Source organism: Passer montanus, unplaced genomic scaffold (genome assembly GCF_014805655.1).
Source record: "Passer montanus isolate IOZ18808 unplaced genomic scaffold, ASM1480565v1 scaffold8, whole genome shotgun sequence".
NCBI lineage: Eukaryota > Metazoa > Chordata > Aves > Passeriformes > Passeridae > Passer > Passer montanus.
Genome location: NW_024373256.1, coordinates 14,583,658 through 14,606,883, shown reverse-complemented (window position 1 = coordinate 14,606,883; position 23,226 = coordinate 14,583,658). Strand labels below are relative to the sequence as shown.

At 59.2% G+C, this 23,226-nt stretch overlaps 2 protein-coding genes across 4 annotated transcripts in view; both read right to left on the bottom strand.

Annotated features, from left to right (window-relative positions):
• The window catches only part of RAB11FIP3 (RAB11 family interacting protein 3), an 81,201-nt gene extending 66,817 nt beyond the window's left edge, over window positions 1–14,384 (bottom strand). Inside the window, exon 1 of one of the 2 annotated variants that reach the window (XM_039731719.1) lies at window positions 13,530–14,384. In XM_039731719.1, coding sequence (XP_039587653.1) covers window positions 13,530–14,042 — 513 coding nt within the window. In that variant the 5' untranslated portion in view covers window positions 14,043–14,384. The remainder of the gene's footprint in view (window positions 1–13,529) is intronic. The other variant, XM_039731720.1, reaches the window with a different exon arrangement.
• A 1,503-nt stretch (window positions 14,385–15,887) lies between these two features.
• DECR2 (2,4-dienoyl-CoA reductase 2) lies at window positions 15,888–22,053 on the bottom strand. 2 transcript variants are annotated; one of them, XM_039731768.1, is made up of 9 exons: window positions 21,904–22,053; window positions 21,765–21,833; window positions 21,475–21,526; window positions 20,308–20,443; window positions 19,888–20,012; window positions 19,309–19,402; window positions 18,930–19,034; window positions 17,828–18,045; window positions 15,888–16,884 (listed from the first exon to the last, which is right to left on the bottom strand). In XM_039731768.1, the coding sequence occupies exons 1-8, from the start codon at window positions 21,999–22,001 to the stop codon at window positions 17,828–17,830; spliced, it is 897 nt and encodes a 298-aa protein (XP_039587702.1). In that variant the 5' UTR covers window positions 22,002–22,053; the 3' UTR covers window positions 15,888–16,884. The 2 variants fall into 2 exon arrangements, with proteins under 2 accessions (XP_039587702.1, XP_039587701.1); XM_039731767.1 differs by having other exon boundaries at window positions 17,857–18,045.
• Between the last annotated feature and the right edge of the window lie 1,173 nt (window positions 22,054–23,226).

The window sequence follows — 23,226 nt, the reverse complement described above, 5'->3', positions numbered from 1 at the left end:
GAAGCCTGAGGACCCACATCCTTCCTGCCCACAGCCACGAGACACCAGGACAAACAGACCCAGCCAGGCCCAGAGCACAGCCTGGAGCTGAACTGGAGATCTCCACCACCTGCAGCACTCACATCTGGAATTTTGGGGTATTTTCCCTGCTGGCAGAAACTCCTCTGGTCTGTACAGGACCTTTCTGGACTAACCCCAGCAGCTCCATGGATATCTGGAGGCAGGAAGAGCTCCATGCTCAGCAGGGCTTCAGGAGCCTCAGACTGAGGTATTTAAGTGTGTTCTCAAATGCCAAGTGTGACATTTCCAAATTATCCCTCAATTGTTGCCACTGAAGCATAAAAACATATTTAAACAAACAACTTCAAGGATGGTTTGGAACTATTAACAGGAATATAAGTTACGCTGAGATGGTTTTAATCCAAATTTAATTGTTTGTCTCAAGTGTTCCAGATTTCCTGTCTCTCCCTAAGTGCTCAAAGGCTTCAGCAGCCACGATGCTCTACTCTAAACATTTATTTGTTTAATGAACTTGAAGAGGGCTCTTCCTCCACCCTGCAAGCCTTTGTTTCTAGCTTTTGTTCCTCTGATGACAAGGGAAACCTGTTCTCACCCTTCCAAACACGGCTCAGGAGCAGGAGGCAGGGTTACATCAAGAAAGAAAAGAAGGTTTAGAGCCTGGTTGCTGCTGAGATAAAACACACACCGGGGTGGAGCTGCCCTGGGACAGAGCCCAGTGCCACCACAGAGCCACCAGGGCTGTCCTGAACAACAGGGACACGGAGCCTCTCCGGGGCTGGAGCTGATCTGAACAAAAAAACCCAAAAAAACCAACACAGTCAAACACACCAGGAGGTCACATACCGAGGATGAGGCGTTTTAAGGTGCTGAATGTTTTGTCTGGCGTGGCAAAGCTCCCTGCAGCAAACCCGGGTGTTCCTGTGATGGAGCTGTTTGGTACCAGAGGCTGCCCAGGCTTAGAAATCCAGCATTTACAGGTGTGTGAATCCAGGATTTCTGAGGTTTGCTTCCCTGTGCTCCCCTCCAGGTTGGAAAGCAGCACAAAGCAGCCATGGCACACCCCAGCCTGAATCCTCCCACTGGCCTGCCATGGGACTGGCACGGGAGGCCTCCCAAAGCACAATGTACAGGCTGTAGCTCACACATGGATTACAGTCAGAGAATCACTGAATTATCTGGGTGGAAGGGACCTCAAAGCCCATCCAGTGCCACCCCTGCCATGGCAGGGACGCCTTCCACTGTCCCAGGCTGCTCCAAGCCCTGCCCAGCCTGGCCTTGGGCACTGCCAGGGATCCAGGGGCAGCCACAGCTGCTCTGGGCACCCTGTGCCAGGGCCTGCCCACCCTCACAGGGAACAATTCCTGCCCAATATCCCATCCAGCCCTGCCCTCTGGCAGGGGGAGCCATTCCCTGTGTCCTGTCCCTCCATGCCTTGTCCCCAGTCCCTCTGCAGCTCTCCTGGAGCCCCTTCAGGCCCTGGCAGGGGCTCTGAGGTGTCCCTGGAGCCTTCTCCTCTCCAGGTGAGCACCCCCAGCTCTGCCAGCCTGGCTCCAGAGCAGAGGGGCTCCAGCCCTGGGCTCTCCTGGCCTCTCTCCAGCAGCTCCAGGTCCCTCCTGAGCTGGGGGCAGAGAGCTGCTCCTCTCAGCTGTAAATGCTGGGATTCTGGGGTACACAGAGCTGGGCCAGCAGCTGAGCAGGGGAGAAGGAACCTGCCTGGCCCAGCCCTGCTGTGCCTGCCACCCTGGCAAAACTGAAATTATTGTACCACAAACACACCTGAACCAGAGACCAGCAAAACATAAAGGCTCATTTCTTTTTTAGAGCTGCTTCAGGTTATTCCCCTCCCTTTGGCACCCCCAGAAAGGGCTGTTTGTGTGAAGGACACACAGCAGACATGCCAGAGAGGGGGAAAGAGCCCAGAAGGGATCAAAGGCTCAGAGGTAGATTCCTGGAGCAAGGCAGAAGAGGCTGAGATTCCAGGCATAGTTTGGGAAGCCCAGGAGCTCAGGGACTGTAAGCACTGGGCATGAAGGCATCACCAACCAAGCAAACAGCCCACGGCACCTCCCCAGGTAGGAGAGAGGCCTGGCAGTGCTCCAAGGCTCTGCAGGTGTGTGCCAGGCTGGCAGCCAAGCCTGCCCTGCACAGGTACCCCCTGTGTGCCACCACAGGGGGATGGATGCTCACACAGCCTCAGAGCACAGGAGAATTCCCTGCTGCACACCAAGAACCCTCCTGCTCCACACCAAGGTCCCCAGAATGCTCCTCTTGCACACCCAGACCTCCAGCATGCTCCTGTTCAAACCAAAGCTCCCAAAATTCCCCATGGACCCCTCGGGGAAGGTTCCACAAACCTTCCTCTGCTCTGTGCATCCTCCCTGCCAGGACAGTAGTCCCAGGGTTCCAAGCAGCCAGAGAGGATTAGCTGGTTGCTGCATCCATTTAGCAAGCACAGGGAAAAAATTCCACAAGGATAGCCAAATTTTGTTTTTCCCCCCAGCTGTAAACTCCTCACACACACACACACCCAGTGAGCAGGGTGAAGAACAGCCACTCCCCTGGAAAAAACAGGGAATGTGGCCAGGCAAAAGGGAGGGAACAGCTGCCTCTCCACCCCTGCCCAGCCACAGGCAGCCTCAAAGCCCCCAGCTTCTGCAGCCAGGCTGGGACTGGATGGACTGGAGGTCATTCCCATGCAGAAACCCCTTCTGCAAGCAGAGCCCCTGGTTTCTGTGTTTGCTTGAGATTTTATTCTGTGTTTTTCTGGGACTGTGGGATGGCAGAGCAGCCCTGTGCCCACAGCAGCCTCACCCTTTGCTTCCTGCCTCATCTTCCTCCCCTTCTTCTCTCTAAAAGCTGCTGGTTTGGGCTCCTTGGACTTGTGCACGTTCTGCTGGAGCTCAGCTTCCCCCTGGATCCTGCAAAGGGATTTTCCAGAGCCAGATGACGCAGCTCCCACAGCAGCTCCTCTCCCTCTGCCTTTCCTCCTCCTCCTCCTCCTCAGGGGACAGGAGGAAGCAGGAACAGGCTGAAAAGCCCTGCCAGCAGCAGCAGTGACTCAAACACAGCGTAACAGCACTGGCATTTCTCCACGGGACACTGCACACAGGGAACAGGAGCTCTTTTTTCTGGAAATCTACAATGTGTTATTAAAAATAAATAAATTGGGGCTGCTCACCACGCTGCCAAACAGGGAAACAGCCTGGAAACAAAGCTGTAACCCCCCTTGGGACACTGACAGGACACAGGACATCCCCAGAGCTGTCACCAGCCCATGCCATGCGGAGCTGGGACACACCAGGACACACAAAGAACTCAGGAGTTCATGTCATTTCATCCAGCACACAAATTCCCAGCAAAAACCACTGTCCCTCAGTGCTTCAGCTTCAACAGGATCACAGAATGTGGGAACAGGGAGAAAAGGCATTTAGTCACTGGCATTCCTGGGAAAGGGGATTTGCTGTGGCACCAGAAGGAGCTGGATGGGGAGGTCTCCCAGCAGCCTCCACAATTCCCTGCTTTAGGAGCAGTTTTCTCCCTGGAGAGGGAAAAACCCTAACCAAAATCAGGAATGAAGTGCCTGGACCCAGCCCACAGCCATGAGGAGCCCTGGTGCCAGCAGTGCTGGAGCCATCCCTGCCCCACTGAGGCTCTGTCCTGGGCTGGAAGATGTGGCTGGGGTGTAGATTCTGCTCACAGCTGTCACAGCTGGGCAGTTCTCCTCTGTTCATGGGGCAGTTTTCTTTCTCTCTCCCACAGCCAATCCTCCCTCCAGGAGATCTCTGCTGTCCATGGCCACTGAGTGTCCCTGCAGGGCTGATCCAATTCCAGCATCCCATGGGGAGATTCCCTGCCCAGGGCAGGAGCCAAGCATTCCTACCTGGATACAATCTGAGCCTGGAACAGCACAGCAGCCTCTGCCCACTGCATTCTCAGAGGAGCAGCTTTCTCCTGCCCTGCATTCCCAGAGGAGCAGCTTTCTCCTGCCCTGCATTCCCACAGGAGCAGCTTTCCCCTGCCCTGCATTCCCAGAGGAGCAGCTTTCTCCTGCCCTGCATTCCCAGAGGAGCAGCTTTCTCCTGCCCTGCATTCCCAGAGGAACACCAGGCCCATCTCCAGCAGCCCTGGAGCTGCAGAGGAAAACTCCCCCCTTGTGCAGGATCCCTGCTCCAGCAGAAGCACAGCTGGCACTGCAGGAGGGCTGAGCCCCCATGGGATGGGACTGTGCCACCACCCTGACACACAGGGTCCTGTTCAGATTCTGGCAGTGTTGTTTTGTTTTGTTTTGTACTATTACATTTGCGCCAGCAGAAGCACAGCTGGCACTGCAGGAGGGCTGAGCCCCCATGGGATGGGACTGTGCCACCACCCTGACCCACAGGGGATCAGCTCCTGCTCTGACTCTGGCAGTGTTGGGGTGGTTTTTTTTTTTGTTTTTTAGGGGTTTTTTGGGGTTTTTTTTGTTTGTTTTGTTTTTGTTGGTTTTTTTACTATTACATTTGTGGTTTTAATTTCCCGAGTAAAGAACTGATATTCCTACTCCCGTATCTTTCTGAGAGCCCCTTAATTTCAAAATTACAATAATTCAGAGGGAGGGGGTTTACATTTTCCATGTCAGGGGAGGCTCTTGTCTTCCTTAGCAGACACCTGGATTTTCAAACCAGGACAGGCTCTCACATCTTCAGTTCCCTGGAGGAAAAGCCCAGCCCAGCCCCAAAAGCTGTGCCAGGGAAGGATCCACCACCACTCACAGGGATTTGGGCTCTTCCAGCTGCTCTCCCCACAGAGCCAGCACCAAGCACTGCAGCTCAGCACTAGTGGCACTTTGGCAGGAATTGTCCCCATGGCTCTCCGTGATCATGTCCCCTCCTCCTCCCTCACCACAACCCACAGGACCATTAATAACTTCCTCTGCCCCCACCAGCTCCAGCAAAAGCTCTGCAGGGAAGGGGAAGCCTCATCAGAACCCAAAATTTGTGAAGAAGACACCATTTGTGCTCTGAGCCGTGCAGGAAGGCCAGGCTGGCACTGCCACTGCTCCATGGCATCTTCAGGGCTGTTCCTCAGCCTTGGAAGTTTTGGGATCTCAAAACAAGGTTCCTGCCAGGTACCACTGGTGTGAACTGTGACTCCCCTGTGAGCACAGTGCTCTCTTTCAGCCTGGAGCTCTCTGCTGCTACCAGCACAGCAAAGGCCTCCAACACAAGGACACGGAGCTGGAGTCAATCCAGAGCCCATGGAGATGATCCAGGGCTGGAGCCCCTCTGCTCTGGAGCCAGGCTGGCAGAGCTGGGGGTGCTCACCTGCAGAGGAGAAGGCTCCAGGGACACCTCAGAGCCCCTGCCAGGGCATAAAGGGGCTCCAGGAGAGCTGCAGAGGGACTGGGGACAAGGCATGGAGGGACAGGACACAGGGAATGGCTCCCACTGCCAGAGGGCAGGGCTGGATGGGATATTGGGCAGGAATTGTTCCCTGTGAGGGTGGGCAGGCCCTGGCACAGGGTGCCCAGAGCAGCTGTGGCTGCCCCTGGATCCCTGGCAGTGCCCAAGGCCAGGCTGGGCAGGGCTGGGAGCAGCCTGGGACAGGGGAAGGTGTCCCTGCCATGGCAGGGGTGGCACTGGATGGGCTTTGAGGTCCCTTCCACCCAAATGTTGGAAGATCCAAAGCACAGACACACAAAGATAGGAATCAGCAGTGATTCTGAGAGCAGATGAGGAAAGCCCTGATTTCTCCACTGTGGCTGCAGCCCTGTCTCTGCTGGGAGGCCTCAGGCCTGAACCCAAAGCAGCAGCCCCAGCACCACCCCCCTGTGGGAAGGGGACTGAAAGATGCAAAGATTTGAAAGTGGAAAATGAAAGTGAGAGGAGCTTTAGGGCTCTGCCTGACGTGGGACAACGAGGGGAGCACCACGTCCTGCAGGCTGGGCTGGCTCAGCACCAGCAGCACTGCACGTGTCCCAAAAACCCCATCAGGAGAGCACTCAGAGCACACCCAGAGCGTGGCCTGCACGCTGAGGGGAGCTGGGAATGCTTCTGGCACCTGGGAGAGCCACTGCAGGCACAAAATGCACAAATCCCCGAGGGCAGAGTCACTCTGTGTGCACGTGGGGACACGGCCTGGGGTCAGCCCTGTGAGCATCCCCAGGATCTGCCCTGGGCCCTCCTGACAAACACATCTGGGGGGTCCAGGAAGGGAACAGAGCTGGGAAGGGGCTGGCGGACCAGGAGGGGGTCAGGGAGCTGGGAAAGGGGCTCAGCCTGGAGAAAAGGAGGCTCAGGGGGACCTTGTGGCTCTGCACAGCTCCTGACAGGAGGGGACAGCCGGGGGGGTCGGGCTCTGCTCCAGGGAACAGGTACAGCCCCAAGCTGTGTCAGGGGAGGTTTAGGTTGGATATTGGGGAAATTCCTTCATGGAAAGGGTGGTCAGGCACTGGCACAGCTGCCCAGGGCAGTGGTGGGGTCACCATCCTTGGAAGATCTCACAAAAGACGTGGATGTGGCACTGGGGACACGTTTCAGTGGTGGCCCTGGCAAGGATGGAGCAGTTGGACTCAGTGATACCAGAGCTCCCCAGTGCCTCCCTGACTCCCAGCCCTGCAGAACCAGTCTGGCAGCTTTGTACCTCCATTCTGCACGGGTGCCTGAATTTACACAGCCACAGAGAGAGAAGGGCTCCCACTGCTCCCCCCGGACCAGCCCGGGGTGCCAGGCCAGGAACCCACGCAGGAATTATGGAAAGATGGAGCCAGGCATGAGGAACAGGGAGAAGCAAGGCATGCTTCACTGCCAGCAAGTTCCTAGAGCTGGAACAATGTTGGTTCATTGTTGTTCAGGTTCCATTCCTAGGAAAAATATTGGTGCCAGTGCAGAGGGGATGCTGAGGGTGGCCCAGCAGAAACTCTCCCTGCCCAAGCAGCTGAGGCCGAAGGGAAGTAATTTGTTTTGCAAAATTCCAAAGCCAGGAATTTAAAAAAAAAAAAAGAGCCCCTGGGTTCCAAGCAGATCATTCCTCTGATGATGAGCAGCAAACGAAAGTCAAACAGGAATAAAGTGGAGAGGAATTCTGTGGGCAATTGTAATGATTATCAATTATTGTCTGGGCTGAGTTACATAATGCTATCAGCAGCCTGGGAATGCTTTGGGAGAGGCCTCTGTGGGCAAGAGCAGCTTGAAATGAGCCCTGTGTTGTGGTGCACTATCATATTCCAGTTAATTATGGTGACCCCAATCCAATTTTAATCAATCACAGCCTCAGGAAATACTCTTCTCCTGAGAGGAAGCTTCTTGTGAATCCACCTCTCTCAGTATTTACAGGGGGGTTATAAACAGAGAGGGAGAATGAATTTTACACAGACAGTGACAGGACAAGGGGAAAAGTTTGAACTGAGAGATTTACATTGGATATTACAGAGAGATTCTCCCCTGTGAGGGTGGGCAGGCCCTGGCCCAGGGTGCCCAGAGCAGCTGTGGCTGCCCCTGGATCCCTGGCAGTGCCCAAGGCCAGGCTGGGCAGGGCTTGGAGCAGCCTGGGACAGTGGGAGGTGTCCCTGCCAAGGCAGGGGTGGCACTGGATGGGCTTTAGGTCTTTCCAGCCCAACCCTGAAAACCCTCAGATGGTCCCTTTGCTGCTGCTGGGGCTCCTGTGCCAGCCTGGGGCAGTGCCCATCCCAGAGCAGCACCCCCCAGATCTGCTCCCTCAGCCCGTGCCAGCTCTGCAAAGCTGGGACTGATGCTTCTCCTCCTCCTGGATAACCAGGGTTTCTTTATTTGCAGGAATGAACTCCAGTTCCTGAGGAACACATGTAACCCTGATCAAAACAAATCACAGCATGGTTGGGGTTGGAAAGGACCCTAAACCCATCCAGTGCCACCCCTGCCATGGCAGGGACACCTTCCACTGTCCCAGGCTGCTCCCAGCCCTGCCCAGCCTGGCCTTGGGCACTGCCAGGGATCCAGGGGCAGCCACAGCTGCTCTGGGCACCCTGTGCCAGGGCCTGCCCACCCTCACAGAGAACAATTCCTGCCCAATATCCCATCCAGCCCTGCCCTCTGGCAGTGGGAAGCCATTCCCTGTGTCTCGATCCCTTGTCCCAGGTTCCTCTCCCCAAAATCCAGCCCCACTCCACCTTCACTGCACTCTCAACCTGCAGGAGCCAGGCAGAATAAAAGGTTGATTTAATAAACTGGGAGCTGGGATAAAATTACCACCAGCACCCTCCTGCCAGCCCTTGCAGACAAACCCAGCCTTTGAGCATTCACAGCCCTGCAGGCTCCATCCCTCCAGGATAAGCCATCCCTCCATCTGATCCCAGCCACAAACACATCACCAGAGCTCTGCCCAGCTCTGATCTGCTCCCAGCCCTCCCCACCACTCCCAGGAGGCCTCCCAGGAGCTTAAAGCCAAACCCAGGCAGGAGCAGCTAAAAAAACCCAGGAGCACAGGAATCATCTCTTCCTTGGAGGCTTTGGGGATATTTATAAGTGAATCAAGTGAGCTGAAAATGGAATTTGCAAAGCAGCCACTACCTCGCCCAAAATTACACAAAATATGTTGGCTTGGAAGCATTTTCCTCTCTGAGGGAGAAAGAAAAACTCCTGTCTTGGAGCTCCTGGAGCACACAGACCTGTTATTTATTGATGGTGGTAAAAGCCCTTTGAAGAGGGAGGAGAGGAGGGAGGAGGAGAGGAAAGGGCTCCCACCCAATCTCCCAAAACCCACAAATTCCCTGCCATGATTTTCTTTGGGGGCAAAAAAATGGGCCCTTGGTCAAAGCAAGCAAAATATTCCAGATTTGTTGCTGTTCCAAAGCACACAGGGGTGTCCACAGGCACCTCCTGCACACCCAGAGCATCCCCACTGCCAGCCCAGCCCCTCTCCACTGCAGAACCAAACTCCAGGAGCTGCACCTGGTGGTCCTTCCAGGCCAGGATATTCCATGTAGTTAAATAGCAATTAAAGCCTCTGGAAGGTACAGCAGCACAGTTGGAGGCAATTTAAGCCTCACTGGCCTGTGAAACCTTGAGAGGTAATTTTAGAAATCTCTCCATAAAAGCAGCATTTCCTCTGCTCAAACTGGGTAAGAACCATGAGAAAATGGAAAAAGAAACAAAAAAAAAAGAAACAAAAAAGGGGTTTCCTCATGACAGAGATCATTAGATTTCACAGGGAGAAAACCAAGGGGAGAGGGAGGACATCCCAAACCAGCTGCCAGGTCAGCATGGCCAGGGCAGATGGAAGGAGAAGCCCTGGGTCCAGGTCCCCAGCTCCCCAGGATCCACAGAGGGGAGCAGGAAGAGCCAGCCTGGCATCACCACAGGGGGAACCTCTAAAAAGCTGCAGTTTGACACTGTCCAGACTTCAATACAGGAAATATCTGCCAGGTTTTCAGATTGTTTTATTCAAAAATAAAAACCAACTGCAGGATTCTTTGCAGCTGCTGTCTGGAGTGATCCCTGCCAGCCCCCAAATGGGATTTGTTCTGCAGCTCTCAGCTGAGGCTGGGCACCCCCTTCCAAGAGGCTGAGAAAAGTACAAAAACCTGATAAAACCCCTCAGGAACCATCCCCAGAGGGAAAGTTAAAAGCTGAACATAGAGAGCTCAGCTGAGGATGAACTGATGTGGTGGCAGGACAGGTATTGAGGGATGGAAATGTTAAAGAAAGCAAAACAAATCCCACTGGAATGAAGCTCAAACTGATCATCAAGAGGGAAAAAAAAAGGCTGAAGATCCCTTGGAATAGGAGCCTTTGGAAGTGAGCAAGACAAACTCTGGGATTTCTCTTAATTGAGCCAAGGCAGTGAGATCATGTGGTGCAAGAGGCTTTTCCTTCTCCAATTGTCTGTTAGATCACAACAGAAAAGGAAAAACAACCCTAGGTGCCAGCAGGACGCTTGTCCTCAGCCTTACAAACAATCCATTCTCCTGTGAGCCTGCTGGAAATAAACCCAGGGAGAAAAGCCCTGGGCTCTGGCACCTCAGCCAGCCAGACACAATGGAGGGCTACGGTGGGCAGGACACAGAAAAGTTAATTTTGGAATAAAAAATTAAACCAAAGGTGGCTGCACAATGGCCTTAGGTCTGTGCAACCCCCAGAAGTGCAAGACACAACCCCTCCTGCTTTACAAGGTGACACAAAAGTGACATCAAGCGTGTCCCCACCTCCCTGCTCGCTGTTTAAGCCAATCTTACTCCATCCTTCTGTCCCAATCAGCAGCTCCAGGGAGCAGCAGATCCCAGAGAAAAGCAGGGAAAAGGGGGAGGAAAGAGACAATAACACCACAGCACCACTGGCAGCTGCCTCCCAGGTGGTCTGGGAGCAGACCAGGGGTTTTGGATGAAAAATCAAGTGGTTCTCAGGGAAAGTCAAGTTGTCCTAAAGACCTTTCTGTCCCACATCTTGTTTGTAAATCCATGGAGCATATCAGGGGTCCAGGGGAACCTTCCCAGTGGCAAAACAATCCATGCTGGACAAGCCCCCTCCCGGGAGAGGCTGTGGGGACCATCCCAAGGCTGTCCCCTCCCTGCTCGAGGCCATCCTTGGCTCAGGTGTCACCCCCAGCACCCCCTCCCATCACCCCTTTGAAGATGAAGGTTCTGGCAAGAGCTCAGTCCCTATCAGCTGTTATCACTGCAGGTCAAAACAAACTGCCTTTTTCTCTGCCTGGATCCCTTCCCCATGCCAGCAGCACAGCCACAGAGCCCTCCCAGCCAGCCCTCCAAGCTGCTTAAGCAAAACCCCATCCCAACCCCATTTTCTATCCCCATGGAGAGAAAAACACCCAATTTATCTGAACAGAAACCCACAATCCCATGGTGTTTATGGAATAAACGCCAGCTGGTGCCTTCCCTTTGACATTTAGCTAATAATTGTTGCAGCCAAACGAGCTGACAGTGCTCACTCAGCAGCCCATGAATGCCTCTGGTGTTTGACTGAGCGCTAAAGACAACACTTGCTGCTCCCCAGCTCCTCAGCCATGTGGATACACACACACAGGCTCTCCTGCCTCGGCAGTCAGCTGCTTGGGCTTCAATTTAGCCATTTGTTCCACCACCATGAAGCCACCCCTGTGGGCAGGAGGAAGGAGGGCAGCAGAAAGGGAAGCAGGTACCTGCAGCAAGGGGCTGGAGTTTGTTCCTCATTAACTGCCCTCTGTGATTACCCAGCCATCACACCCGACCCCTCTCTCCCAGCATCCCAATCACGGCTGTGGCACAAGCTTTATTCACACCTCGAGGGTCCCTTTAGTCCCCTGGGCACTGTTTTACCCACTGGGGATGCTCCTGCCCTTTAACTCCCATCTGAGCTGGATCTCCATTGTCCAGAAGCCCCACTTTGGGCCCAAGTTCCAGCTGCTTCACAAAAAATAGGTCAAGGAACTGCCCCAGAGCTCCTCCCTTTATTACTCCACACATCAGGGAGCTCAGGTTGGAGATCGGGAAAGGTTCCTCCCCAGAGGGTGCTGGCACTGCCCAGGGAATGGCACAGCCCCGAGGCTGCCAGAGCTCCAGGAGAGCTTGGACAGGGATGCCCAGGGATGCCCAGGGTGGGATTGCTGGGGGGTCTGTGCAGGGCCAGGAGCTGGACTCAGTGACACTTGTGGGACCCTTCCCCCTGATTGGGACCCTGAAGGTGTAAATAAAGGCTGTGCCACAACCAGAACTGGGGTGCTGTGAGGGAGGGGTCGGGCTGTGATGGTTCTCCTGTGCCTGGGTAATCACAGAGGGCACTGAATGAGGAACAAATAGGATCTGCTTCCAGCTTACAGACCCAATCCCCAACCCCTTCTCCTCCTCCCTCAGTGTGCCCTGGTCCTTTCTAAGCTGCAGACTCACACCAAGTCCTCCTGCACACACAGGCATCACCTTTCCTCCTCCGCCAGTCCCCTGGAGTGCCCAGGACCTGCTGGCCCAGGCAGTGCCACACCAGCCACCCCAAGGTGCCCAGCACCCGCTGTCCCAGTGCCAGGAGCTGCCAGGAGCAGCCTCTGGCTGAAGAGAAATGGCTTTCCAAAGCATCATTCATGGCAGCACAGGCAGCATTGGCTGTGCTCAGCAGGAGGGAACAGGGAGCCCGCAGAGCCCCTTCCCAGACAGATCCATGAGGACAGACACCATCCAATGGCACAAACCTCCAGGGACACCCCCTGAGCTTCGAGTGACCTTCGCAGCCCACAGCCACTCCCAGGCCGTGCTCTGAGGGTGTTTCCCAGGCTCAGTGAGGCCCCTCTGGAGCTCTGGCTCATCCCCACACCAGCGCCGGGCACTGCCAGGCTGAGCTGCACCCCCAGAGCCACCTGCCATGTCCCCTGCCACACACAGGCCACCTCCTGTCCCCATTCCCCGCATCCTTGGGCTGCTCCACGCCGAGGGACACAAGGCACAGTCCCCGGGGAGGTGGCAGCATGTGCAGTCTGCTCCTGCCTCCTCTGCTGGGGACAGCAGTGGGACACGGCGGTGGCACAGGGAGCCTGGCCCGCGGCAGGACACGGCAGAAGAGAGGATTTAGGAATAAAAACCTCTCTGCTGGCACAGGCAGAGGAGGTACCCGAGCTCACACCTCGAGACCCCCTGCACACACAGTGCCCCATCAGCAACAAGAAGTTCCCTGTCCCCACTTTGCAGGGCTGTTTTTCTAAAATAAATGCCTTTGTTTTATCTTGGAGAGGTGTTTCCAGCAGGAGGACAGGGACAAAAAGCCTTCCTCCACCGAAAGCCTCCTTCACACATGATTTGCTTTGTCATGGCTCTTAAATACCCGCGCAGCAGCCACGGATGGAGAGCGAGAGCAGAGCCGGGCAGGCACAGGGAAACTTCACAGCAATACCTGCGTTCCTTAAAACAATAAATCTTCTTTTCCTGGTAGCGATGCCAGCCCGGGCCAGCGCATGAAGCACCAACAGATCCATCCCCATCCCCTGGTGAGCGCTGCCGGAGCTTGCTCCATTTTGGGTCAGCCCAGGCAGCCTCAAATTACATCGCCCGTGATCTGCTGCAGGGGAACACCGGCTCGCCAGGGCACAAAGCAGCACAAAAGGGGGAAAATACACAACCAGGCTGTCAAAGCCGGGACGGGCGAGGTAGCAGGGAACGGCCTGGGCTGGAAAGGCCCTGCAGGATCAGCTCGCTCCAGCCCCTGCCACCGGCAGGGATGCTCCCGTTCTGGGGTGACCCACGGTCAGCACGGGGGCACGGAGCAGCCCCAGGGCCCGGGCTGTCCCCGGGCAGCCGAGCCCCGGGGCGGCAGCGATGGAGAACAAAGAGCGCGGCTCCCGGCGGCGCTGCTCCCCGAGCCCGGCGGCTCCGGCTCCCCCCGGGAGCCGCTCGGGCCGGGTGCCCTTCACCGGGGGCGGCGGCGATGCCAGCGCTGTCCTTGGCGACGCTGCCGCTCTCCAAGGGACAGAAGCCACCATCACCATCGGACCGCGGGGCCAGCGGGCACCAAGCGGTGCCGCCAGCCCGGTGTCCCGGGCGGGCCCCACGGCGGGCAGGTGCGGTGCCCGGTGCTCACCTGCTCGGCGCCGTAGGCCGTGGCGAACTGCACGAACTCCTCCACGCGCACGAAGCCATCGCCGTCGCGGTCCAGGGCGTCGAAGACCGGGCGGAGGCGCGGCTCCTCGTCGGGCGGGGGCCCGGCGGGGCTCTCCGGGCCCGGGCTGCCCCCGGCCCGCCCCGGGCACCAGGGCGGCGGCGCCGCGCCCGGAGCGCCGGGCTCAAGCGCCCACAGGTCCAGATCCAGCTCCGGCTCCGGGCCCAGCTCTGCCTCCGGTTCCACCTCCGGCTCCAGGTCCAGCTCTGCCTCCGGTTCTAGTTCCAGCTCCGGTTCTGGGTCCGGCTCCCGTTCCAGGTCCAGCTCCGGTTCTGGTTCCCGCTGCAAGTCCAGGTCCAGCTCCGGTTCCAGGTCCAGCTCCGGCTGTGGTTCCAGCTCCGGTTCCAGCTCCGGCTCCGGTTCCAGCTCCGGCTCGGGCCCCGGTCCCGGCCCCCGGGGCAGCGGGGGCTCGGTCCCAGGCGGACGCGGCTCCATCTTCACCGCCGGCGCTCCGCGCCCGCCGCCGCCCGCCCCGGGCCATGCCCCGCGGCCATGCCCCGCTCACATCGGGGCGGTGCCGGTGCCGGTGCGGTCCCCGCGGCACTCGCGGCTTTGTGCGAGGAACGCCGGCCCCGCCCGCCGACACCGGGGACGGCCCCGCCGGTCCCGCCCTGCCCGGGGAGCGGCGGCTCCGAAGGCCGGGGCGGCGAGTCCTGCCCGGGACCGGGGATGAGGGGAGGCGGCGGCGGGATGAGGAAGGGCAGCCCCGCGCCCGCCCGGACAGCGGCAGAGCCGGCCCGGCCGCGCCGCAGTAGCCGGGGCGGTGACGTCACTCGCCTGCCGGTCCGGTTCGCCCCGCCCCTCCGCGGCGCGAGCCCGTGCCGAGGCCACGCCCCCAGCCCGGCTCGCGCGCGGCGGGGGCGGGGCCAGGCGGAGGGGGCGGGGCCAGGCGGAGCTCGAGCACGTGGGGCACAGTGAATGGGGACCCCAAATCCCCAAATCCCCAAATCCCCAAATCCCCCCGCTGAGGAACCGGGACCCCAGCCCCTGTGGGGACTGCCCGCTGCTCCGGGTGCGAGCCCCAAATCCCTCCGGGGGGATGAGCCGTGCTCCGGGACCCCCAGCCCCGGTGGGACAGCGCTGTGCCCGGGATGCCTGAGCTGCTCCAGGGGGGAACTGAGCACCGGGACACCCTTGGGGCCATGCCAATGGGTTAATTAATGCCCGTGCTTAGGACTTACAGCCTGCAGGCTCGGGGCAGCTGCAGTTTCTGCTGGAGCACCGGGATGACCCCACTAACACAGCCCTGAGCTGGCCCAGAGGGTGGAATTACAGCCCCTGGGTATAATTAGCAGCAAACTTGATGAGCAAGAGCATCCCTGGCCCCAGTGACCCTGCCCAGGGGTCACAATGTGCCCCCAGCACACTCACCCCAAGAGCCAGAGCTCAGCAGCACCCCCAGGGAGGATGTCACCCCTGCCCAGCCAGCCCAGCGCTGCAAGGATGGAAACCCCCACTCCAAACCCCCTTCCTCAGCACAGCCACTCCTAAAGGCAGGAGGAGGCCCCTGGGTCAGTCCCACGGGGGAAGCACAGCTGCACCTGCCTCAGCCATCCCCTCAAAATCCCCCGGGCAATGCAATTCCCGGTTTCCAGAGAGCTCAAGCAGCCGAGGTTCCTGTGTGGATGAGGCTGGCAGGGAGCGAGGTGCCTGCGGGGCTGGAGGGGACAGCCTGGTGCTGGCAGGCAGCTCCGTGCCCCTGGATGGGCTCCTGCAGCTCCAAGGCTGGGCCCGGAGCTCTGCCCTCCCCTGGTGCTGGGGACACGCGGCCAAACTCGGCTCCCTCCTCCTGGGGTGGCCAAGGAGCCAGGACAGCCCTGGCAGTGCCCAAGGCACCTGCTCATGGTGGAACAGTGAAATCCACGGAGCCTCCCAGAACAGCTGGGCAGGAGAGCCAGCACAGCCACACAACCCTCTCCAGGAGAAAACACAGCCTGTGACCCAGCAGGAGGAATATTGCAGCCAGAGCCAAATCCCAAGGGCCCAGGCAAAGGATCCAGCCAGATCCCAGCCCAAGCACAGCATCCCCATCCCCCTGAAGGGCTGAGCCTCTCACCAAAGCCCTCAGCAGCTCCCCACCACCTCTGCTGCTGGAACCACCTTCCCAGAGCCCTGGGGCTGAGGAGCTGGCAGGTCCCCAAGCACCACAGAGCCAAGGACTGGAGCCACCCCAGGCCCTGGCAGTGGGAGCAGTGGCTCTTCCTCTCCCCTAGTGCCCAGTTTGGAGCAGTCAGCTGGGCAGGGCACTGGTGCTCATGCAGCAGACAGAGGCATCACTGCTTCAGGGGGCAAATTATTTATTTGTGGCCTGGAGGAAGGAGTAAAATCTGGCAAGCCTACAATCAAGTAGGAAACACGATTAAGTGGGAGAACAAGCTTCATGGAATCCAGGGTGAGCCTAAAAACTACAGCAGCAGCAGGAGGGTGCACAGGAGCAGTGTGTGTCCCCCGGGGCACCAGGGACAGGGCTGGCTCCAGCAGCACCACCCGTGCAGCCCAGCAGGAGGAAAGGGCTGCATTCCAGTTTCAGCCCTTCACTAGCCTCAGCCCGAGTGTCTGGGACAGCGTGACACTGGTGTGACAGATGGCTGTGGACAGAGCACTGACACCTGCAGTGCAGAGCAGGACTGGGGGATCTGCCCTCACACCACCTCTGCTCCCAGGAGGGGCATCCCAGCTGCACCCCTGGCAGCCTCCCAGGACCACTGTGCCACCCTGGACCCCTCAGGGGACACAGCCACGTCCCCCTGGCAGGGTTTCCCCTCCAGGAGTTGCCAAGGCAGAACTGGGCCCCCCACGCTGGGTGACCCCGACCCCAGGCGGGCTGAGCTGCTCCCCGTCCCAAAAGGAGCTGCTGCTGCTGGGGCTCCTGTGCAGTTCTCAGGCTAAGACAGGGGAGAGGAGAGTGAGAGGATGGGTACCCATGGGTGGCACTTGGGGCTTGGGAAGGGCCACAGGAGCAGCTTGGAGGGAGGCACAAAGGGCCAGTGACCATCTCATCCCAAGCTGTCTCTGCACCCCCAGGCACACCAGCTCAGAAGGCAGCAATGGCACAATGGGGGTGGGCTTGGTCCCCACCCAGCACCCCAGAGCTGTGTCCCCCAGGCACACACGGCACTGGCAGTGTCACCACTACCACCAGGGGCCAAGGAGAGGCTGTGGCTGTCAGCTCTGGCTCTGGGAGATGTCCCCACTCGGTGTCCCGGGTCACGTCTGTCCGTCGGTCAGTCCCAGGCTGTCCATCAGTGGGGCTGGTTTGCTCCTGCAGCCCAGACATCTGCAAGAGAGGGTGGAGGTGGGGACAGAGCCCTGCTGGGGCCTGCCCAGCCAGGTGGGACACAGGCAGGGAGGAGAGGAAAGCAGGAGACCCCTGCCCCTGCCAGGCTGCAGGAATCCATGAAAGGAAGAGGCTCTTGGGATGCTCTGTACTCAGTCCTGCTGCTGGGGCACAGAAAATGGGCATCAGCTGCTTTGGGGGAATCTCAGAGGTGTTTGGACAAGAGTCCAAAAGACACCATATCACAAGCCAGGCTCAAAGGGAAAATCCAGCAGGTTCTGCTCATCCCAAGGACCATCCAGGAGGACACTGTACCCATTGCTCCAGCAGCCACGCTCCAGGAGAATCATGGTTAAGAATCATTGTTTAAGCTGGAAAAGCCCTCTGGGACCATCAGATCCAACTGTTCCCCCAGCACTACTAAGGCCACCACTAAAACATGTCCCCAGGTGCCACATCCACATGGTTTTTAAATCCCCCCCGGGGATGTGGACATCACTGCAGCTGTGCCAGTGCCTGATCACCCTTTCCACGATAAGGCCACCACTAAAACATGTCCCCAAGTGCCACATCCACATGGTTTTTAAATACCCCTAGGGATGTGGACACCATCACTGTCCTGGGCAGCTGTCCAGTGCCTGATCACCCTTTCCACGGAGAAATTTTCTCTAATACCCAACCTAAACCTCCCCTGGCACAGCTTGAAGCTGTTTCCCTTTGTCCTGTCCCTGTTCCCTGGAGCAGAACCTGACACCCTGGCTGTCCCCTCCTGTCAGGAGTTGTGCAGAGCCACAAGGTCCCCCCTGAGCCTCCTTTTCTCCAGGCTGAGCCCCTTTCCAGCTCCCTCAGCCGCTCCTCACAGCACCTGTGCCCCGTGCCCAGGGAAAAGCAGCATTTCCCTGAGGAGCCCTGCTCCAATCCCACGAGGGGGAAATGCAGTCACCTAGAGTTTAGCAGAGGAGGAGGCAATACCCAGCAAGGCAGAGAAGCTGTTGGGGGAGGTGAGCCAGCTGCCCCCATCCACGACCAGGGTGGTGCCGGTGACGTAGGACGAGAGGGGGCTGGCCAGGTACAGCGCGCTGTGCGCGATCTCCGTCTTGTTCCCCGCGCGCTGCAGCGGGATCACGGAGAACTGCTTGGATTGCTCAGCAAACTTCCCACCTAAAAGGAGCAGGAAAGAGTCAGTTTGGACCATGGGAGGACTGTCCACCAGCAGGGCTGGCCAGGCACTGCAGCACTGCCCACGGGGCTGGCTGAGTGCTCCTGGGAACTGGGATGAGATCCTGGCACAGCTCTGGGATAAAAACCTGGCAAGATTTGAAGGAGGGGAGCTCAAACCTAGCAGGGATTTTGTACTGACACAGCGAGCTCAAGGACCTCAGAAAGCTCTAGAACCATGGAATGGTTGGGGGGGATCTCTCCTTCTCCTCCCCTCCCATATCCAGAGACACCTTTCACTATCCCAGGCTACTCCAAGCCCTGCCCAGCCTGGCCTTGGGCACTGCCAGGGATCCAGGGGCAGCCACAGCTGCTCTGGGCACCCTGTGCCAGGGCCTGCCCACCCTGCCAGGGAACAATTCCTTCCCAGAATCCCATCCATCCCTGCCCTCTGGCAGTGGGAAGCCCTGTACAGCACTCCTGGAGCCCCTTTAGGCCCTGGAAGGGATTCTGAGGTCTCCATGGCTGCAGAGCAGAGGGGCTCCAGCCCCTGGAGCATCTCCATGGCCTCTGGACCCACTCTAAGAGCTCCAGGTCTTTCCCATCCTCTGAGGCTGCACCAGCACTCTGCTGATGGACTACAAGAGCCAACCCCTCAAGCAGGGCTAAGTTGTGGGGGAGCACATTCCATCATGGCAGCAGAGAGCCCAAACTGCTGCCAAACCGTGCCCTGGGAGGTACCAGGGATGTGGGAAGGGCTGCTCCCACAGAGCTGTGCCAGCCAAGCCAAGCACAGCCGTGCCCAGCAGCAACCCCCACGAGCTGCGTGGCACTGGGGGTCCCTCCCAGTGCCCTCCCAGCAGGGCAGTGAGCCCAGGCTGCCTCACCCAGGCGTCGGAAGCCCTCGGTGCCCGAGATGGGGCCGGGGGCCAGGCTGTTCACACGGATGTTGTTGGGTCCCCACTCCACTGCGAGGTGTCGGGTCATGGCATCTGGGGAGGGATTGCAACAGCAGTGAGAAACAGGGAGCAGAGCCCTGCCAGCAACTTCCTTGGACGGGGAAAAAAAAGCCACAGAAGAGTCTGGCTGAGAGCAAAGGGCCCTGGAGGGGAGAAGAGCCTCATCCCAAACCCAGGCATGCAGTAACCACACCAATTCACCCCCCTTGCCCCTCCCCAAGGCATCTTCCATGACAGTATTGAGGAAGAATTGTCTTCTTTCCTGGCCCCACGAGGCTCAGAGCCCCAGCAGGGTGGGGGGAGGTACCTATGGCAGCCTTGGCAGCCCCAGCGTGCACCTGCAGGGCCTGCCCTCGGTAGCTCAGGGTCGCTGTGATGTTAACGATGACCCCGCCGTGGTCCTGGGGAGGAAAGGAGGTGTGGACTTAGGCAGGCAGCAGCACAAAGGGTCACAGAGGGCTCTGAGGGACAGGAGAGCTGGGCTTGGAGGGACAGTCACCCACAGGCACTGCCAAGCCATCACTGGGGCAGCTCTACCCACTGAATCTCAGGGCTGGGGCAGCCAGCAGGGCCCTGCTGAGAGGTGGGACATGCAGGGTAAAAGAAAAGGCCAAGGGACAGTGGCAGAGCTCGAAAGGGAGCAGGAGATCAGCTTCTCCAGGTGGCACAGCATGGAAAGGTGCTGCAACAGCACAAAGCCCCAGGGCAAGGGACAGGAGGAGCCCCAGTTCAGGGCTGGGATCCCTGGAAGGGAACAGAGTGATCTGTGCAGGGAGGCTCTGGGTCCTTGTACTTCCCTGATTTCCCCAGGAGCACAGTGTGGTTTGACACTACCCCCTGCCTACAAGAGCCTCTCCTCAGAGTCCCCTGGCTCTGTGCCACTTACCCGAAAATATTTCTCAAAGAGCACTTTGGAGGTGTTGAAGGTGCCCATGGTGTCGATGTCTATCACTGTCTTGAAGGCGTTGAAGGACAGGGCACTGGCTGGGCACAGGAAGTTCCCTGCAGCACCTGAACCACAGGGACAGGCAAGACAGGGCTGGGAGAGACATCAGGGCCCTTCTGGGACAGGGAGGGTGAGGAACCATGTCTGCATGCTGGAGAGCACACGGAGACAGCCCTGCTAAGGGATAAGCTGGTGGCTCTGGGTGCCCGGCAGCACAGCCAGCACGAGGGGAGCAGGGATGATCCACCCCTAGACAAACAGGGATGGCCATGCACCACACACAGATCTCTGCTTCCTCTGTGCTCCCAGGAAATCACCCTGCCCAGCAGCGAGCCCCAGCCCTGCCCTGTGCAGCCTCACCATTAATGAGGATGTCAATCCTCTTGAACTCCTGCAGCGCCTCGTCCACCGCTGCCGCGACGCTCTGCGGCTGCCGCACGTCCACGCACAGGGGCAGGCACTGCTGCCCTGTGGCTGCCACCAGCTTCTTCGAGGCCTGAAAGAACACAGAGACCCTTGAGAGAGCCTGGCTGCACCCTGCTAGCCCTGGGGTAGCCAGGGAAAGCTCCTGCATGCTGCATTCCAGTCACAATGCATGGGCTGGCTACGCCCAGGTGCCTGCACGGGCTGCTCTGGACACAGCACAGCCCAATCTCTGCAGGGCAAGTACAAAGGTTGGACCCCAGCAAGGCATTCTTGGCATGAGCCCAGGCACGATCACCCTTTAGATCCAAAAAGTCAGTGGGCAAAAGGGCAAGGACAGAGCAGCCAGGCGTCAGGCTGTGAGACAGACCAGCTCTGCAGCTCAGGGTTTGTCACAAGCCACCCCTACGGCTCATTAAGAGTATGATCTTCCCCAGCAAATTAAGCACAGGGGACACACAGGCTCAGCAGCAACTCCACACAACACCCAGAGCTGCTCCAGCTTCTTTTTTGGCTCTGTGAGAGGTCTTGGACCCCAGCAACACACAGGTGCATGAGCAGCTGGAGTCCTGGACTGCAGATTCTGTGGCCTCAGAAGACTCTGGCCCCTGAGGACTAAAAACCTGCTGAGCCAGCTTCTTCTGGCACATGAGCACGAGGGGGTGGGAAATGACAGCCACCCCTTGCACCCTCCCCTCTGCCCCAAAACACAGGATACCTGTGCAACCCACAAGCCACACCGCCCCTGGGTCTGCTCCCACTCCACGCTGAGCTTTCAGTCCAACCTTGGGCTCTGCCCTGCTGACAGACCTCCCCCACAGCTCACTTCTGTCTCTCTCCCCCACAGAAAGCAATCAGGATCATGGAATAGCCCCCACAATGCAGGTTCCAGGTTAACAGAGCTGTGCAGTGGGTGCAGCCCCAAACCGTCGGAGTGCCCGGGGCTGGCAGGCTGGGAGGCACTGGGGGGCACTGGGAGGCACTGGAAGGCACTGGAAGGCACTGGAAAACACTGGGAGGCCATTCCTCGTACTGCACTACTCCCAGGGCTCGGCCCCACCGGGAGAGAGCAGGATTTCGGGGCTCGCAGGCTGCTGGACTCACCTCGGTCAGCCGCTGCAGGTTCCTGCTGGCAATGACGGTGCGGCAGCCGTGCCTGCAGGGAAGGCGCAGCTGAGACGGGCCGGGCTCCGCAGCAGCACCGCGGGGTCACCGCGGGCCCGGCTGCTCCCGCAGGCCCGGAGAGGCAGGGCCCGGCCCCGAGCCCCCGGGCCGCACCCCGGCTCCTGCAGGGCCGGGCAGCGCAGCGGGACAGAGAAGAGAAGGGGGTGAGCAGGAGGGAGGAGCAGGGAAGCGAAGCGAAGCAAGGGGCAGCCCCGCCGCGGGCCCCGCACCTCATGAAGATCTCGGCGATGCGGAAGCCGATGCCGGAGCCGCCGCCGGTGATGAAGGCCACCTGGCCCCTGTGGGACAGAGGCACGGTCAGAGCCGGGCCCGGGAGGCGCCCCTTGGCCCCCGAGCGGCGGGACTCACGCGAGCAGGTCGGGGCTGAGCAGGTGCCGGTACTGCCGCAGACACTCGTCCCCGGCCTCGTCCGGCGGCACCGGCGCGGCCATGGCGGCCTCGGCCATGGCGGCGCGGGCGCTGCGCACTGCGCCTGCGCGGGCAACGCCGCCGTCGCCTGGCAACGGGGAGCGACCCGCGACACAGCGACACCGAGCGGCCAGGGCGGGAACTGCAGCGAGGGGCCACAGTGAGAGATCCCAGAGATATCCCAGAGATATCCCAGTGAGATCCCAGAGAGAGATCGCAGTGAGAGATCCCAGTGAGATCCCAGTGAGATATCCCAGTGTTATCTCAGTGAGCTCCCAGTGCTGTCCCAGAGCTGTCCCGGAGCTCTCCCAGTGCTCCCAGTGCTATCCACACACAGCGGTGTCCCGGTGCTTTCCCCAGTGTCCCAGTGGCCCCAGTGCCACCCAGTGGTGTCTCGGCGTTTCACAGTGACATCCAGCGGTGTCCGGTGCCACCCAGCGGTGTCCCAGCGGTTCCCAGTGCCGCACGGAGTTCCCAGTTTCACAGCTCAGACCCCACCCTGATCTCCTGCAGAGCCCCTGCCGCCCCCAGGCACAGCCCCGCTCCTCGCAGGGCCCCCCAGTACAGCTCCAGTGCTCCCGGGGGCATCCCAGGGGCTTCCCGAGCCTCCCAGTACAGCTCCAGTGCTCCCGGGGGCATCCCAGGGGCTTCCCGAGCCTCCCAGTACAGCTCCAGTGCTCCCAGGGTTCATCCCAGCTCATCCCAGAGCTTCCCATCCCAGTGAGAGATCCCAGTGAGAGATCCCAGCGAGAGATCCCAGCGAGAGATCCCAGCGAGAGATCCCAGCGAGAGATCCCAGTGAAATGTCCCAGATATATCCCAGAGATATCCCAGAGATACCCCAGAGACATCCCAGTGAGAGATCCCAGAGACATCCCAGTGAGATATCCCAGTGTTATCTCAGTGAGCTCCCAGAGCTGTCCCAGAGCTGTCCCGGAGCTCTCCCAGTGCTATCCACACACGGCGGTGTCCCGGTGCTTTCCCCAGTGTCCCAGTGGCCCCAGTGCCACCCAGTGGTGTCTCGGCGTTTCACAGTGACATCCAGCGGTGTCCGGTGCCACCCAGCGGTGTCCCAGCGGTTCCCAGTGCCGCACGGAGTTCCCAGTTTCACAGCTCAGACCCCACCCTGATCTCCTGCAGAGCCCCTGCCGCCCCCAGGCACAGCCCCGCTCCTCGCAGGGCCCCCCAGTACAGCTCCAGTGCTCCCGGGGGCATCCCAGGGGCTTCCCGAGCCTCCCAGTACAGCTCCAGTGCTCCCGGGGG

Excerpts from the sequence above, each read along its gene's own strand:
- DECR2 (XM_039731767.1), bottom strand. The coding sequence starts at position 22,001 with ATGGCCGAGGCCGCCATGGCCGCGCCGGTGCCGCCGGACGAGGCCGGG. Across the intron at positions 21,834-21,903 it reads CTCAGCCCCGACCTGCTCGC|GGGCCAGGTGGCCTTCATCA; the intron begins GTGAGTCCCGCC and ends TCTGTCCCACAG. Across the intron at positions 20,013-20,307 it reads GATTGACATCCTCATTAATG|GTGCTGCAGGGAACTTCCTG; the intron begins GTGAGGCTGCAC and ends CCTGTGGTTCAG.